The sequence below is a fragment of the Symphodus melops genome (genome assembly GCF_947650265.1).
Source record: "Symphodus melops genome assembly, chromosome: 1".
NCBI lineage: Eukaryota > Metazoa > Chordata > Actinopteri > Labriformes > Labridae > Symphodus > Symphodus melops.
This window is the reverse complement of record NC_136691.1, coordinates 29,048,570-29,066,523: the sequence shown is the minus strand read 5'-3', so window position 1 is coordinate 29,066,523 and position 17,954 is coordinate 29,048,570. Positions and strand designations below refer to the sequence as shown.

The 17,954-nt window shown below is 43.6% G+C and overlaps 1 protein-coding gene across 1 annotated transcript in view; it reads right to left on the bottom strand.

Annotated features, from left to right (window-relative positions):
• Window positions 1-17,954, bottom strand: part of citb (citron rho-interacting serine/threonine kinase b) — a 48,887-nt gene that overhangs the window by 11,416 nt on the left and 19,517 nt on the right. The window contains exons 9-25 of the mRNA XM_079361060.1: window positions 17,489-17,614; window positions 15,832-15,927; window positions 15,490-15,606; window positions 15,196-15,305; window positions 14,295-14,469; window positions 12,758-12,955; window positions 12,612-12,665; window positions 10,239-10,436; window positions 7,650-7,843; window positions 7,003-7,138; window positions 6,808-6,912; window positions 6,504-6,644; window positions 6,079-6,186; window positions 3,678-3,903; window positions 3,388-3,546; window positions 3,188-3,211; window positions 30-200 (exon numbers count right to left, since the gene is read on the bottom strand). Of these exons, the coding sequence (XP_079217186.1) occupies window positions 30-200; window positions 3,188-3,211; window positions 3,388-3,546; window positions 3,678-3,903; window positions 6,079-6,186; window positions 6,504-6,644; window positions 6,808-6,912; window positions 7,003-7,138; window positions 7,650-7,843; window positions 10,239-10,436; window positions 12,612-12,665; window positions 12,758-12,955; window positions 14,295-14,469; window positions 15,196-15,305; window positions 15,490-15,606; window positions 15,832-15,927; window positions 17,489-17,614 (2,338 nt within the window). The remainder of the gene's footprint in view (window positions 1-29; window positions 201-3,187; window positions 3,212-3,387; window positions 3,547-3,677; window positions 3,904-6,078; window positions 6,187-6,503; window positions 6,645-6,807; window positions 6,913-7,002; window positions 7,139-7,649; window positions 7,844-10,238; window positions 10,437-12,611; window positions 12,666-12,757; window positions 12,956-14,294; window positions 14,470-15,195; window positions 15,306-15,489; window positions 15,607-15,831; window positions 15,928-17,488; window positions 17,615-17,954) is intronic.

The following is a 17,954-nucleotide window of genomic DNA, read 5'->3' as shown; positions in this document are numbered from 1 at the left end:
GGTCCCTTTCCAGCACATCTGTAACTCACCGAGACAGGTAGCAGCTTGGCGACCAAAGTGCACAGTATCCAGGCACACAGTACACTTGGCAGCTCTCATGTTGAGTCCGACTGTGAAGCGGTGAGCAGTGTTGTGGTGCACCACCCTCTCTCTCTCCCTCTCTCTGTCTCTCTGACTGTCCTTCAAACGACGGCTATACTCTGAATACAGTCAGGGAACACAGTGAGGGCCAAGCAGCTCCGGTATGCCTTACTGTGTCAGGTGCATCCATCACTTCAAAACCTCAATGCACCATGCCATACCCGCTATGAAATCAGTTCAACAAAAAAGGTTTCCAAAAGAACTGTAAGATGTTAAGCAAAATGCATAAGCAAGTAAAAACTGAAGACAGAATGCTTGAAAACTGATCCGATCGATCCTGTTGCTTGTGCCCACACACTGAAGCATTTTAAGGCTTCATCCAGTCAGCATTCAGTTTCACATTTGTGTTTCCATAAAACAAGGGCTTGGAGATGTCGTTATGAAGTATGTTGGTGATATGTGTTTTATATTTACAGTACAGTGTGGTACTCTTTATCTTTTCTATCTTTATTCTTTCTTCTTCTGTCACAATCACTACATTAATAATCCAAACAAAGCTAAAGACAGATGTTGTTGTAAGCTGTTGGATAAGATGACTGGATAGCACCTTTTTCAGAGAGTGGGTTCAAACAATGTTTCAGAGTTTATCAAACAGTACAGGTTGGTTAGTGTATGATGGGAAGTCAAGGTGGGACTTGAGTACCTGTAGGCGCATATGCTCGAAAACAGCTGAAAGGATGATCATTTAGAAAAATATGCAGCATATTCAGAAATGCAACGCTTTTCAAATGCAACAAATGTGCTGCGAAAGAAACGTGCTGTAAAATTGACAAACACACTGCAAAAAACAAATGCAATGCAAAAGACACAAACACGCTGTAAAAGAAACAAACTGTAAAAGAAACAAACACTGTAAAAGAAACAAACACACTGTAAAAGAAACAAACGCACTGTAAAAGAAACAAACACTGTAAAAGAAACAAACTGTAAAAGAAACAAACAAACTGTAAAAGAAACAAACAAACTGTAAAAGAAACAAACAAACTGTAAAAGAAACAAACTGTAAAAGAAACAAACAAGCTGTAAAAGAAACAAACAAACTGTAAAAGAAACAAACTGTAAAAGAAACAAACAAGCTGTAAAAGAAACAAACAAACTGTAAAAGAAACAAACTGTAAAAGAAACAAACAAGCTGTAAAAGAAACAAACTAAAAGAAACAAACAAGCTGTAAAAGAAACAAACTGTAAAAGAAACAAACAAGCTGTAAAAGAAACAAACAAGCTGTAAAAGAAACAAACACTGTAAAAGAAACAAACAAGCTGTAAAAGAAACAAACAAGCTGTAAAAGAAACAAACAAGCTGTAAAAGAAACAAACAAGCTGTAAAAGAAACAAACTGTAAAAGAAACAAACAAGCTGTAAAAGAAACAAACAAGCTGTAAAAGAAACAAACTGTAAAAGAAACAAACAAGCTGTAAAAGAAACAAACAAGCTGTAAAAGAAACAAACAAGCTGTAAAAGAAACAAACTGTAAAAGAAACAAACAAGCTGTAAAAGAAACAAACAAGCTGTAAAAGAAACGAACAAGCTGTAAAAGAAACAAACTGTAAAAGAAACAAACAAGCTGTAAAAGAAACAAACACTGTAAAAGAAACAAACAAGCTGTAAAAGAAACAAACTGTAAAAGAAACAAACAAGCTGTAAAAGAAACAAACAAGCTGTAAAAGAAACAAACACTGTAAAAGAAACAAACAAGCTGTAAAAGAAACAAACTGTAAAAGAAACAAACAAGCTGTAAAAGAAACAAACAAGCTGTAAAAGAAACAAACTGTAAAAGAAACAAACAAACTGTAAAAGAAACAAACAAACTGTAAAATAAACAAACTGTAAAAGAAACAAACAAACTGTAAAAGAAACAAACAAGCTGTAAAAGAAACAAACAAGCTGTAAAAGAAACAAACAAGCTGTAAAAGAAACAAACACACTGTAAAATAAACAAACACTGTAAAAGAAACAAACACTGAAAAAGAAACAAACACTGTAAAAGAAACAAACGCACTGTAAAAGAAACAAACGCACTGTCAAAGAAACTGTAAAATCTAAAATTACGCTGTAAATTTAATAAACAAGCTTCAAATAATTAATAACATAGCCCATAAACACCCCGACATTCAGAAACAACTGTAAATAAATAATAAAGTTCATCCAGCAGCACATATTCCAGGCCCGTAGGGGCGTTCTGTGGGACACAGAAGAGAGTGAGGCGCGTAAAGTCAGGTTTAGACAGGAAAGCTGCATCATCGACCAATAGTGACGTGAATATTACAGCATCAAGGAAGTCCCGCCTTGATGTTGACAACAGGGATGAGACAGCGAGGTGTTTCGTGGCTGTACCTCTAGGATACCTGGAGCTAGTGTTAGCTGTGGGGCTAATGAGCTACTAAACCACTGTGCCTGACCCGATGTGCCTTTGTCATAGGTCCAGGTTAAACTCCCTGTGAATCTCATCTCTACAGATTAGCAATACTCCCTGTCACCACTTTCCCTCACAAGCTCTTCAGCCTTACAAGTTTTTAGTCCCGCGCTCACGCTTGGCACCATATCCAGTAGCACAGAAGCTAACTTAGCAGCTATCTTTTCAACAGACACCATTATCGTTATTGAGTTGAGTTTTGTTTCTTTTCCAGCATGTTTCTTTCTTTCAGCGTGTTTGTTTCTTTTACATCACATTTCCGTCTTTGCATTTGTTTTAGATGTTTGCATTTACTTGTGAAAGTTCATCATTTCTGAATATGCTGCAGGATTCTCTAAATGTACGTCAGTTCAGCTGTTGCAGAGCATATGCACTTACTGGCCACCATACTTCAGTGAGTTGAAGAGCAGAGGTTAAGCTTCAGCAACCAAGATAAAATGCTTCAGATTTCTAAAGCTGTGCACTGATGAGGGGAAGTTTTACCTTTTTTTTAGCCTACCTGACCAGCCTGGTGGGACCTGACTTTTTAAAGTGCAGAGCTTTTAAAATCTGGCCATAAAAGATGTGGATGAGGCAAAATAAGAAGAGAGATAATATACCAAACTGCAGTAAACATGAGTTTGGACAACTTACTTTCAAAAGTGACCCTCCTTCTCTCTGAAAGTTGTGTGAAAGGAAAAAGGATAGTGAGAGCTTCATAAATGACCCTTGTCCAGTGATATTATGTGTGTGTCAATGTGTGTGCAGGTAAGGGCCAATAGTGTCAAGTATCAAGCTACAGACCTCAATGTTACTCTGTTATAGAAAATAGTAAGCATCAACACCTCACTCACCCTCAGGTGTGGCAGTCTCCTTCCTTCGCCCAGAGTTGGAGGGTGCAAGGTTGGTGGGACCCTGCTGGTGTTCGGGAGACTTCACCATAGACGACATAACCATCTGCTGCCGCGCTGTGGCTGGGTTGGCCGAGTTCCCATGATCCTTATACTGAAGCGCTGGTGTGGAAACAACTGATTTACTAAACTGTCTTTCTATATTCATAAACTACAGTGTTTAAGAGGATAAATTAAAATGATTGATGTGCTTGAACAGATTGTGAATGAGCTGTATGCAGGAGCTGTCTAACCTTCCTCTCGTAATGATCGCAGCTCTGCTCTCATTTTCTGCAGAGCATCTTCCAGCTCAGTGCAGCGTGTGCGTTCTTTGTCCAGAGCTACCTTCATGTCACTGTACTGCAGAGGCACCGGCTGGATGGGGGGCACAGGAGAAACTGGGCCCTGACTCTGACTTTGAGCCTGGGCCTGAGCAGCCATGGCAGCCAACAGATCCTCTCGCCGTCGCCCAAACAGACCCTGAGGCACACGAGCAAACGTTATATTCACTTTTGATTTAAAACGCTATCAGTACTACTTCTCCAAATTAAATTGAGACAATGTCTAATTTAGGAAATAAAAACATTGGAGGTTTTCCCTTCATGACATCACAAAGGGCAGTAGCCCCTCCCCCAGGTGGGTGACACTCCCACAGCTAGGTGTTTGTTCTGCCCTCTGAGTCTGCCTTCTCACCGTAAACAATAGGACACGGAGCCAGAAAGCAGCGAGTACACCTGAGCCCTTCCAGAGAGGGGGCGTGGTCAGACACAGCTCATTTACATATTTAAAGCTACAGACACAGAAACAGCCTGTTCTGAGCAGGGCTGAAATAGAGGGGTTTATAGACATGATCAAATACAGGATCAGAGTGGATTTACAACAACACACTTCACACACATGAATAGAGAATATGTGACCTTTAAATAAAAACAGAAGACAACATATCCAGTGTTGAAACTGAGGACTGTGATTGTGTTTGGAAATGACATGCTCATTTTAAATATGATTCCATTAAAATATTTAAAAAGTGTTGGGACATGATCACATTTGAGTTTCTGTCATTATGGGATGTTTTCCGTGGATGTAGGATTTTAGGCATCATAATGCACCAATGGGAGACACGTCAGGACTACAGGAAGGCCAGTTTATCACTCGCACTATTTGATGATGGAGTCATGCTGCTGTAATACGTGCAGAATGATAAATCACTTCTGACTACTTGCTCTTCTACACCTCAGGTCACACCAACACATTCACACACTGATGGTAGAGCATGCTGAGTAAAGAGTCTATCAGAGGTAACTCATCCAGTCATACACCACAGATGAAGCAGCCGGAGCAATTCTGGGTCAAGTGTCTTGCCCAAGGACACATCGGACATGTTGCTCCAGCAGCTGGGGATTGAACCCATGACCTTCCACTTGAGAAATGGCAGACTCAACCAACTAAACCACAGAAAGTGGTTTTGCGATGTCTGACTGAAATAAGAACGATGTTGTCTACATGGCAGCATATCATATCAATGTGCATCAATGTGCAGGTTAACCACGTCATGTGCACTGACGCACGTCACGAACTTGAACTGATCTCCAATAACAAGCTTGATGGTCCCTCTCCTCTTTAGCCACGAGGATGTGGCGTCCATTATCTTCAAGCAGGAATTCAGATAGTGACTCATTACACTCAGTCAATCATGTATGGTCTTGGGAACAGAGAACGCAGCTGTGTATCCAGATACAGTTTCCTCTGTCCATCATCTTTATATTTTGTATGGCGCCAATTCATAACAAATGTTATTTTAAGACACTTTACAAAAGCTACATTACAAAGAGCCAACAGCGCTAATCCATCTGAGCACGAAGCCGCACTGAAAGTTACAGACGAGAGGAAAAACTTCCTTTAAGTGACCTGAAGATGAACTTCAACATCTGTCAAAGAAGATGGACAAAATGTTTGTCTGCATGCCGTGAAGTAGGAGGTCAAACTGCCTTCCAAAGAAATTATTTAATTGGTTTATTGATATCCTAATATTGTACAAAGTGTGTTAGTCTTCATGCTGTAATTTTACAGTTGTATCGTCTCGTCCATCTTTGCTGTGCTCGAGGTCTCGTATTGACGCCTGTCCCAAATAAAGGCCGGCTCATTTGACAGTCTGAAGTCAATAAGAAACGGGAGTTCTGAAACGTGTTTCACAGTGTGTCTGGTGTTAATCCATGCTCCGGTACTGGCTGATGGCCTTGTACTCTGTATACAGAGATTTCTTCACATGGCTTTAAATAGTTGGAAACCACTGTAGACGCTCACATTTCCTGGATTCTTAGCAATCTGTTGTAAAGAAACCACACTTCCAAAAGTGTTGCACTATTTTCCTGCACAGTCTCTCACAGAGCGGTGAAGCGCTCACCATCCTCTGCCTCTCTCGAACACTCCTTTTACATCCATCATGTCGCCATTTAACGTTTGAACTGTGAGGTGTCTCATTAGATGTTTTCTTTTCAGCATTGCAGATCTGTTGCCTCTGTCCCATCACTTTAGGAAAACGTGTCAGAATCAACTTCTGGTATTTTAACTTTGTTCTATTTTCAATCAGACATTGAGTTTTATTAATCACGTGTAGAAGAACAGAGCATTCTTCAGTCTGTAGTCCTCTCTTACCTTCTTCTTCTTGGATCCACCATGGGCCTGAGCCTGGAGGAAATCGATCAGCTTGGTCTGCTGGGTGATGGTCCCCTCCATTTTCACCTTCTCATGAGAGTACACAGCCTGCAGGTGGAGCTAAGTGAACATCACTACTGCCATGAATTTCTCCTCAAGTACTTCACTTCTCACACAGAGGGCGACAGAGAGACGGAGAGAGAGGGGGGAGGCACACTGAGGGCTAAAACAACGTTTGTGAGTGTCTGCCTGTTATCACTTTAAAACACAGTGACAGAACAAAAGGGGAGAAACAAAGACTGCATTTGACAAATATGATGTGTGGATTGTTTGTACTGTGTGCCGCACGTGACAGGACAGTGAACGGCATGAAAATCTCTCAGCGTGTGTGCTTTTAATGTGGATGTAAATGTGTGTAGCAGCACCTGGATGTTCTCCAGCTGGTACTCCAGGTCGGTCCTCTCAGTCTTCAGCAGGTCAGTCTGATCGAGAGCGTCTTGCAGCCCCTGGGTCAGACGGAAGATGTGTGTCTTCTGGGCATCCATCTGCTGCTGGAGCTTCTCTTGCTATGAAGGAAAAGAAAGCAGCTGTCACGTCAGCATCTGGATGACTTTGCCCCTCGACTCCTCCCTGGTTCGAGCTGTGTTACCACGCTGCCTTTACAAAGGGAATGTAAATTAAATGTTTCCCTATATAAACCTAACAGTAAGAGCATTTTGATAATGTTACCTCCTCCAGAAGCCTCTGCTTCAGATCCCTCTCACTCTCTAGCTTTTGTTGCAAACTACGGGCGTTCATCTCCAGCATGGCGTGCTTTTTCTCCAGATCATTTAACTGAGAAGAGAGAGCAGGAACACTTTGCAGGAACATCTGCTAACCAAAAACAGTGATATAACACTTATTCAACAGTGTGGAAAACCTTACGGTGTCAGCAAGGCTCTCTGCTTTGAGTTTTTGGTCTTTGAGAGCTTGCTGCAGAGCAAGGATCTCCGCTTTGTGCTCCTTCACCGCCTGCTCCACGGCCTGGCGGGACTCCGAGCAGCGTTGCTCTGAACGAAGCCTGAAGGACGCAAATAACTTCAGGTCAGTTGAGGTAAGGACTTGGTCATACCCACAGAAACATCGGACGGTAATCTGTGTTTGAATATGCTTTTTTTTTTGTGCTCAGTTTTCATCACCTGCCCCGCCCACACCAAAGGGGAAAAAAATCCTCTACTGTATATTTTCCAGAAAACCTATTGACAAGCCCCAGAGAATAATCTTAAAACTGTTGCATTCAGTGAGTGTAGGAGGAGGACGCTGCATCCAACACTGACAGCACGGCAACAGTCAGAGCAGAACAAGTCTGCAAAAAAGACTCTACAGTTCTTCTCCTCTGTGACGTCTCTTGTGTGGGAATAATGCAGCGGACGGTTGAAAACATGATGTGCAGAAAAATTTGATAATCGGAACTGCAGGTGCAAATTTCCTCCTGCTATAACAATGTCTATCGATGGGCAGTCACCCAGTCACAGGAGCATAGCAAGGCTAACTTTGCATGAAGTGAGGGCGTTACAGCGTGTGCAGCTCACCTGTTCTGTTTCTCTGTGTCCAGCAGTCTTTGGATCTCCCTGGTCCTCCTCTCAGCCTGGGTTTTCTCGTCCTCCAGTGTTGACCTCCACGCCTCCCACTGCCTCTCCTTCTCCAGTAGCTCATCGTTGAGGGTTTCCAGCTCCAGAACCTGCTCCTCCAGCATGGTGCACGTCGTCTTTAGGGTCTCCAGGTTCTGTTACAAAAAAAAAGGACTTCGATTAGGGATACCTCACAAAGTCAGGAAACGCGGCCAGTTTTCAGTAAATGTTATAAAGAAACTATTTTATAAGACAGCTGTGTAGATTAACAGCACCAAATATACATGAAGATTTAGGACTGCAGTTAGATATCATAATCAAGCCACATGTTGCACACAATAATAAACATTTACTTTGTTTTCTGTAAGTACAGAAACACACAGATGTTACCGGACATCTGGGTCAGCTGAGGTACGCACGACGGCATCAAAGACCCCAAATCTGTTCTAAAAGTGTCTGAGTGAGTTTATCTATCTTTAAAGATTGAAGACAGAACTAAAAACGATATCAGCCAATATATCTGTATCTGATTTTCCTCCCTTCACAATAGTGTTCTTGCTATCGGACTGAAAAATCCCATCTGTATCTCCCGAGACCACATACATAAATAAAACATGAGAACAGGAGGTGCCCAGTGTCCATAAACCTGTTTGAAATGATTACACATGTCACACACACATTATGCAACTACACGTCACCATGTTCCTCTAACGCTAACATGTCTCCTCTCTGTCTACAAACTCCCCAATGATGAGAAAAGTCCATCCTCTCCGTCTTCTGCCTGCTCCTCTTTTCAGAAAATGTGTGCTCAAACAGGCCGTTTGGAGATTTTCCCTTCATGACATCACAAAGGGCAGTAGCCCCTCCCCCAGGTGGGTGACACTCCCACAGCTACAGTAGGTGTTTGTTCTGTCCTCTGAGTCTGCCTTCTCACCGTAAACAATAGGACATGGAGCCAGAAAGCAGCGAGTACACCCGAGCCCTTCCAGAGAGGGGGCGTGGTCAGACACAGCTCATTTACATATTTAAAGCTACAGACACAGAAACAGCCTGTTCTGAGCAGGGCTGAAATAGAGGGGTTTATAGACATGATCAAATACAGGATCAGAGTGGATTTACAACAACACACTTCACACACGTGGTTTGATCTAAGGTTGATCTTTAATGTTGTAACTGGTCACCAAAAGGTGTCCAGTTACAATGTCCCCTCCTTCTTCTCACCACAACCTGTTGGCTGTGTTAAAGTAGCATCTTATTTAAATGTCCCATGTGGAAGATAATTAGCCATGAAATAACACCAATCCTAGAATAGATTACGATAACACACAGCCTCATGAGGAACAACCAATGGCATGTTTGCAACACTTTCCTGTGTTATTCTAAGGGCCTACACAAAGTGCTGTTTTTCCTGAGTCTTCTTTAGACAAAGCACTGGGAGACAAATATAGCCTTCGCTGGTGCTGCAGCAACACCCCGGCCCTCTGAAGTCCAACGCTTCCACAGCTGACACGACCTGGGAGTGATGGGGATGACACATCCCTCCCACACACCACCCCATCCCTCGTCTATGACTTCCATAGCTGGTTACACAACCACCAGGACCGAGAGCGCTACTGCACACCCACACACAAATCCTCCCACAGGGGCCGCGCACACAACACAGCCTCCTCTCTCTCTCTCTCTCTCTCTCTCTCTCACTGCATCTAGAATACACATAACAATACTGAAATATTCCCAGGGTTGATCCTGCCTGATTTACACTTAACACTGTCAGAGCTGGGAGAGATGTCTAGGTCACCTGTCAAAGGTAGTGAGGAGATATCACATAATGTGAGTAAGTGAAAACTCGATGTCTGACTGGCTGTTAGTGGGAGTTGGACAGGAGAAGGCAACTTGAACTAGAGGGAACAAAAACAGCAGCATAAGAAACCAATGTTGTTTTACACGAAGCTGACAGCTTAGCACAACTCATATTTTGTGAGAATTTGATACAGAAATGGACCCGGTGGATGGACCCTCCCAGGAAATGATTGAAATCATTGTATGCACATTCGATCAGTAGGCTACTGTTAGCGCTAGCGTGTTAGCTGCAATCATTAACTCTCACTGTGGCTTGTCACGAAAGAAAGAGGAAGAAGAGGGTCAGGTGTTTGACCCTCTTCTTCCTCTTTCTTTTGTGACATGATAACTCTGTGCAGGTCCTGGATAAACTACTGATTGTGGAGGTGGATTGGATCCTGGAGATTGGTTCAGCTGAACTTAGCGTAGTGACAGTTTGTCACCTTGCATTTAGCCTTTCAAGCTTTCGTACCTCTCCACCTTTGGTTAAGTACCCAATCAATTTTTTCTTCACTAACCTTTTACAGACCTTTTCTTTACTAACCTTTTAGCTAGCTAGATAGCTAGATAGCTAGATAGATAGATAGATAGATAGATAGATAGAATCAGCCTATTCTGTTAACCAATCAACACGTCATCCCATAACTAAGATTCTCGTGCTTAATAAACTTTACCTGAACAATGGCACAAGCAGCAGCAGGGTAAGCCCACCTGTTTCTGGTTGTTAAGGTGCATTTCACGGTCTGCCACCTCGCGACGCAGCCGGTCCACATCCTGGCTGAGATGCAGCCGGTCCTCTCTCTCATCTGACGCTTCATCCAGCTGCTTGGACAGGTAGAAGTTCTGACGGTTCAGCTCGGCATTCTCCTGAGTCAGCGTGGTCAGCTGCTCCTCAAGATCGGTGATCACCTGCAGGAGGCCGACAGTAACCACAGTGTTCAAGTTTAAGGAGAGGAATGCCGACAGAGGCTTCAGCCTGCACCACAAAAATACAAGCTACGGAACTAATAGAGCAAGTTTAGTTTAACCTTGAAGTCTAATTTCAAAAGGTGTCTGGAAGTCGGGTCATTGCTCAAACCACGCTGAACAAGCTCAGGTTATTTATCGTTGACTTTGTGAAAGGGTCAATATTCACAAACATGGGGAAATATCTCCTTATTACCGTCACACCACATAGAAAAGCAGTGTGTATATTATTGCTCACCCACAGGAGAACTTGGCCTGGCCCCCCACACAGTTTAAACTCTGCTGCAGCATTATTACATGATATAGATATCTGGGTTAGTGATATAATGCAGCAATCATTTTGTCGGTCTCTTTGCTACTTTTTAACCCCGGGGACATTCAGGGCAAGGAGCAGGCTAATCATTTCATGAGCAGACTGTAATCAGCCATGAGTACCTAAATGAGAGTGAGAGGCGACCTGTCACGAGCCCCTTGTTTCCAGCTCTCAGGAGATTTTGCACCACATAGAACTTTCAAGTGATACTGGATGGGGCAGAGTGGGGGGTGCTGGGCAAAGCTTTTAAGTACATAAATTAGCTGTCTGTTCTGTACTGACTCAGTGACTCTGCTTCCTCGAGGCAGCGGACTGACAGCAGAAACTAAACACTCAAGGCGAGGCAGGGAATCAACGCTGAAAAGGATCCAGTGGTGATCTGCCAAGCCCCCTATATTTACATGACTCATCTGTCATCCTAATGTATAGAACTCACAGACCCAAAGTAAATCACATCCGGGCTTTGCATCCTCAGTGCCGCTGAATGCTTTATGCGCGATAGTATTTGTGAAGGCTGTGGGTGTTTGTCCAAGGGAGGGGGCAGGCTTTGCTCTCCCCTGATTTGTTTGGATATTCTTGCCACTGATAGCCAGTGACAGTTGAGAGAACAATGGGCTGAGACGCAGCACAGTCAGGCTCGACCTCAGGCTGCTGTCGTGAGATTAGTTAGGAATAAGGAGAGAAGGGCGGGAAGAGGAAGGTGCTCTAGTCACTGAACAACCAAAGGACCCAGAGTTATAAGACGTTTAGTCTGGTTTATGGTGGTCTGGTCTTAATGGTTCAACAAACAAACTAATGGATGGACTAACAATGTATTCTTAGCAAGTCAAAAAATAGAGCCTTCCTGGCATTTCCAGCTTAGCTTGTTGCAGAGTGGAGCTGAACGTAGGCCAGCCACAGCTACTGCCAGTGTTTCTGAGCAGTTTGTGAGTGGGAGGATCTTCAAAGTAGGGCGATGGAAAGAAGGCAGACCATCATGTTTATGAAGGTTTATGAAATTGAAGGACTCAAATATCCGATGGAACGTCAATGCCTGAATGTCAGAGGAGCTCAGGGGCTCCACAGTGACGTCACAGTATAATCAAGAAGAAGACAAAGAGACGGTCCGCTGGAGGAAGTGAAGTGTTTGAACTCTGTGACCGAGCATCTGGAACTCAAACTCATGTTTGTATCACCTGTCAAATCTGATTGTTTCATGCTGTAACGTGAGCCCTTACTTTCTCTGCAGCGAGACAAATTCAACCTCTTATTGTCTACCTCCCCATAGATCCATAATGCATTGCACGACGGCCTCCCCGGCTCTTCATAGGAAATGAATAAAAGTCGTTCAAGTCGCTTTGTGTACAGCTAGCTCTCCAAAACACCGTTAACTAAGAAGCACAGACCTCTGTGTCTCAGCGCAGTGGTCACTAAATAAGAACTTCAACATGATTTGGTCAAGATATTTGGACTGGATGGTGCTGGCTTAGCTAACGTAACCACAGTTTTGTCAGGTAAAGTTTCAAACATCGGCGCCAGGAAACCTGGAGGACACCATGATGTCATATTTAGAGACGCTTCCACCCTTCGGCCATTTGGGATCTCAAACAAAAGCATCAAGACACAAAGCTGCTGGTCATCCTTTTACATTCAATGATGTGAGTTTAAGCAGCTCGGAGTGACCGAGGTACGCAGATGTAGAAAAAGAGATTTCAAATCAAGCGACTCAGAGTCATTAATTATTGCGTGTACTGTGAGGATGTTTTAGATGGCATGCAAGTGGACTGCTGAGTGGAGCGAGAAAAGAGAAAGAATGATTCGCTTACTGCACAGCTGTCTCTCAAGACATCAAACTTGCGTTGGATTTCGTCTCTGTGTGCCTAGCAGGGATGACAAAAAAGACAAATGAATGCATCGCCTGCATCATATGAAAGGGAAGCGGATCCACATGCACTCCTCTCCGTCCTCTCACTCTGAGCACACAGATCTCCTCTTCAGCTTCGGCGGTGGTGTCCTCCAGCTCCGTCTTGGCCTGCTGCAGTTGGCTCTCCAGAGCGTGGCGAGCTGACTGCATGTTGCTGATCTGTGATTCACGCTCCTGCAGCGAAAGGGTCAGCTCTGTCACCTGGCGCTTGATCTCCATCTTTTGTTCCTCGTGCTCCATCCCGATCTGCAGGGAGACAGAGAGGGGGGCCATCCATGTGATTAACAGAAGCCCGACACTTGACTTCGGTGCACTCAGCCCGCACTGAACACTCTTTTCTCTTTCATCTGTGTTTAAATCGGGGAGGTTTGAAAAGGTGGGTTTTCTTGCAAAGACGAAAATTAGAAAAACAATTATGTACAGGGTCAATAACGTTGTTACCCTTCCACATAGAGACCTTATTTAGCACGTCACCCAAAGAGTCGCTTCGATGGCGGTCACCGTGCAGGAAATGCTGTCTGATCCTGACTTTCAGTCAACCTAAAAACCGGCTGAGAGCTGGAGCTGAGATGGGTTTTAAGCCTCCTGACAAACCGTTACGCCATGCCTGCCTGTCAATCAGGTCAGCTACACGCCTTATTGTGAATAACTCTGATCCTTCATCCAATCAAAATGGATGCGTCGTCTTCAAACTCAGTGTGTGCTGATCGAGACAGGAGCTAATCAGACTTATGTGTTTTTTAAACCAGACTGTAAATATGCTGATGCCGGCTATAAAAACAGGCTTTTTGAATGGGTGTGTATGTGACTGTTCTTCTGCAGCCAGCCTCTAGTGGACACCCGAGGAACTGCAGGTTTTTGCACTCGGATTCACTTCTCAGCACCGGAGGTAGACCTGAAGGATTTAAACATTGTTAATCGTTTGCTCCATCTAAACATCTAATTCATAACGTATATTGCACTAAAGTGACATTCTGTCATTCATTTTGTTGGATATGTTTTGTTGTCAACTCTCTGTTTTTACTTTGTAATCTGGTGTTTTTGTGTCATATCTACTCTTACTGCTTTTGTTTCCCGCCTTTTTTCCCCCAACATACCTGTCTCTTATCTTTGGTTAGTCTTCCACCAGCCCTCTGCCTGAGTGTTATTGTCTTCTTGCTGTGTTTAGCTTTGAAGCCTCGTTTTCCTTGTTGCCTGGTTTTGAACTTCGTTTGGATTTAGTGTCATCAAACTTGTTGGTATTTTCTGCCCTTGCTGACTTCCTGCGTGTGAGTGTTTCAATTGTTACAGCTCATGGTTAAAAAAGGCAAAAAGTTGTCCAGCTCTGTGCAGTTTTCAGCAGTCGGTCTCGTCACGGACAATATTATGTTAGTTTTTAGACAACAGAGACAGACTGTCGAGGGAAACTTCCATTAACTCAGCAGGATGCATTTTCCCCTCTTGCACATGGCTATTAGCTGCATTTTTTTTGTGATTTACCCAATTTTTACAATCCAATTGATTTGCATAGAAATGGGACATTAATCCCTCTGTGAGTCAGGCTTTACTTTCTAACCTTCCTCCTTCCCCTCTCGTTTCTCCCCACCTCTCGGAGCCGTGTTTCCAGCTCCCCCACACGGCTCTTATTGCTTTGCTCCTGCTGACTCATTTTCTCTAGATGCTCTTCCAGTTTGGCATTCTGGGCCTCCAACTTCCCGGCCTGAGACTCCAAGTAGAACTTCTGCTGGCGAAGCTCTGAGATCATCTCCTCTTGGGCTTTCCTGCCGGTGAGACAGACACTTAAAGCAGAACATTGAAAAGGATACAATAGTAAACTGTAAATGGACTTGAACTTGTACATTTCTTTTCTAGTCTTCTGACTATTAAAAACTTTAACACTGCAGGTCACACCTTCACACACATGGAAGAGGCTGCTGAGTAAAGAGTCCTTCAGGAGGAACTCATCTCATCCACATCATCATACACATTCACGCTAGTCTTGTAGTACTTAACCTCGTCCTGGCATCGACAGCATTTTTACTCATAAAGGGTGGATGTCAAAAGTTAAATGCAGACCGGTCAAGACCACCACTGAAAAGCTTTCTATCCACGTCCAAGTCATCACTGTGACTAGAGAGGAAAATGGTTACGGTCTAAATGAGCGACAAGCACTCTGAAAACTAGATGAGGATTTGTCAGTGATATTTATGGTCCTGGTCTTGCCTTGGCCTCGGAGCACTCTGGTCTCTGGTATGTCTCGGGTTTCAGTTACTGTGGTCTTGACTTCAACACTAATTCAAATGCTGTCCCCGAAGCAGCAGGAAAAACTCGGGATTAAAAGTTTTTCACAAGGACACATCGACACGTAACTGGGGATTGAACCCCCGTCCTCCTGACTTTACCACTGAGCCACAGTCATCCCAAATGCAACCTGGTTTGTGTAACTGTTTTCAACAATCAGGAGACATAATAAAGGTTGTTTGTACAGTGTCTGTTTTGGTACTCACATGTTTTTCTGGGTGTAGATACTGCTGTTGGCTGCGAGCTTGTTGGCCTCAGACAGCTCAGAGATTCTTTGCTCCAGGCTGTTCATCTTTGAGTCCATCGCATTTATGGTCTGAACAGAAAAAAAAAGTTGAGCGTAGCTCTTACTTTGATTCAACTGTCAGACCTTCACATCACACGTTTAAATGGGACCAGATGGAGGCTAAGTTTTTGTTTTGCTCGAAGAATGTATGTCAGTGTGATAAATATTAAAATACTTCTGAAATAGTGTCACCGCCCAGCTGGTCATCCCTTACCGCCTTCTGTTCACTGATGATGCTGCATTTCTCCCGCACCTCCTCCTCGTACTTGCTCTGACTGGACTCCAGCATCTCCTTGTCAGCCATGTCTGCCTTCATCTGGGACTCCAACACCTGCTCAATGCCAGGCATCCCACAGAACCATAACCAGGGTATCACTTAACAGGATAGAGAATGTGAAAGTGACTGCAGATCTCACAAGCTTAGCCTAGCTCACATCACTTCCTATGAAATAATCAGGATGTACCTGCCTGTATTTGTATTTTTTTTTTTTAAATTTTAAATAGCACCAATGTGGCTAAATATAACAGAATATTTATGTGTTCCATTAAATTCAACCTTTATCTTGTCTTCGTAGAGTTTCTCCTTCTGCTTCAGATGAGTCTCCAATCGCTGGGCTGTGGTGTGGGTCTCTCTCAGGTTCTCCTCCAGCTCCTTCACATAAACACCCGTTATGCAGTGTGCATGTTAAATAATCTTTTCCTTAATCCTTCAACACATCAAAAGAATCACATATATGAGTCTATAGTGACAGGTATCAGTGATAGTTCCTGTCACCATGGAGACGCAGTTTCATCACTTGTCAATCATGTCAGCTACACGCCTTATTGTGAATAACTCTGATCCTTCATCCAATAAAATGGACGACTCATCAAAACATTCACCCCCATATAGCATATGTCAATCGAGACATGAGCTAAACCTGTTTTTTTTAACCAGGCTGTAAACATGTTCATGTCTGCTGTAAAAACAGGCTTTTTTTGAATGGGTGTGTATGTGACTTCCTGTGCTTCTGCAGGCAGCCTCTAGTGGACACTCGAGGAACTGCAGGATTGTACACTTTATCGGCTTCATTTAAAACACTTTATGTTGCTGCAAAACACTCAAGTCCTGGAACTGGCTACCTCAGTTGTTTCACTCTGACTGAAGTAAGCTGGGAAAACATATTAACATATTATCAGTAAATTTAAAGAAGCAAAACGTAACTTTGACACGTAGTGTTTAAAATGGGTATTGCAGTCACTCCCATGTGGTGGACACTGTAGCTTCAGTGTTTAGCCAGCTCTGCATGTAGAGACACTGTAGCTTCAGTGTTTAGCCAGCTCTGCATGTGGTGGACACTGTAGCTTCAGTGTTTAGCCAGCTCTGCATGTGATGGACACTGTAGCTTCAGTGTTTAGCCAGCTCTGCATGTGGTGAACACTGTAGCTTCAGTGTTTAGCCAGCTCTGCATGTGGTGGACACTGTAGCTTCAGTGTTTAGCCAGCTCTGCATGGGTCTGTAAAGCTTTCTGCGTTCTAACCTCTCTCCATGTTTCATCTCCAACATTGATCCTAGTTTGAGCAGCTTTCTGCTGCTGGAGCTTATTAGAAACAAGCAGAGGCTTTTTAGCTCGGGTACAATCACTTCTATCTGAAGCAGTTCCACTGCCCGCTTCCATCGCTGCAACACCTGTTGACCTGATAACTCCTCTCATATCTGGCAAACCCAGGGGCGTCCAAAACGGCCTTCAAAGCCCCGCCTCCAGAGCATTCAGGAGCAGAATCTAAAGTTAGAAGGAGGACATACTGGCTGCTGCATTGTTGTCAGAGAAGCTTCAACACAGCAGGTTTCCTTCATGATCACACAGGAAGAGAGCGTCACCATTTCTCTCTCTACACATCTCACTGATTGGACCTTTATTGAACTTAATAATAAAGTCAACATTTTGTTCCACACATACAGATTCAACTGAACTAAGTGAAGTGAGAGACATGTTGTCCAAAGTCCCACACCCACTCTAATTAGGTAAACTAATTGAGAGCACTTGTGTGGGTGTTTAATGGCTGTGTAGGAGATTGAAAAATGAGAAAATATTATGTAAACGTTTTTATTTTTCACGGCTACTTCATTCCTGTGGTATATACAAGTAACAACTTTAATTAAGATAAATGCTATTTATCTCACACCTCGTTGGATCATTTTAGCTCAACACGAGTCGGGACCGGTGCAATACCTGAATCTTATCGGACATCTGCTGAATCTGCTGGGCTTTGCTCTGGAGCTCGTCCTTCAGTTTGGTCTCCCGGCGCTCCACGATCTCGAGCCGTTTCACCTGGTTCTCAAGAGTTTTTCTTCCATCCTGCACACACGATAACACAGGAGTCCCATATAACATAAGTCCTCTTAAAGAACGGCGCTTTGAGTTTTAAAAAGACGACATTATGCTAAAGGATCTACAGTCCAGCATAGATGTTTCTACTATGTGAGCGTGGTAGCACATTTCTTCATGCATTCTCCAGGAATCTTGCTCCAAGTCTTTGGAGCTGTTTGAATTTGACCACTGTAACATGTGGCCTTGATGCTCTCCCTCTCTGATGCTCTGGTCTCCCTCTTTTCTCAGCCTGTTGCACACCTCAGAGCAATCTGTGCTCCGGGAGGAGAAGGGGGGTTTAGAGCAGCCAGGTGGGAGAGACACTCTC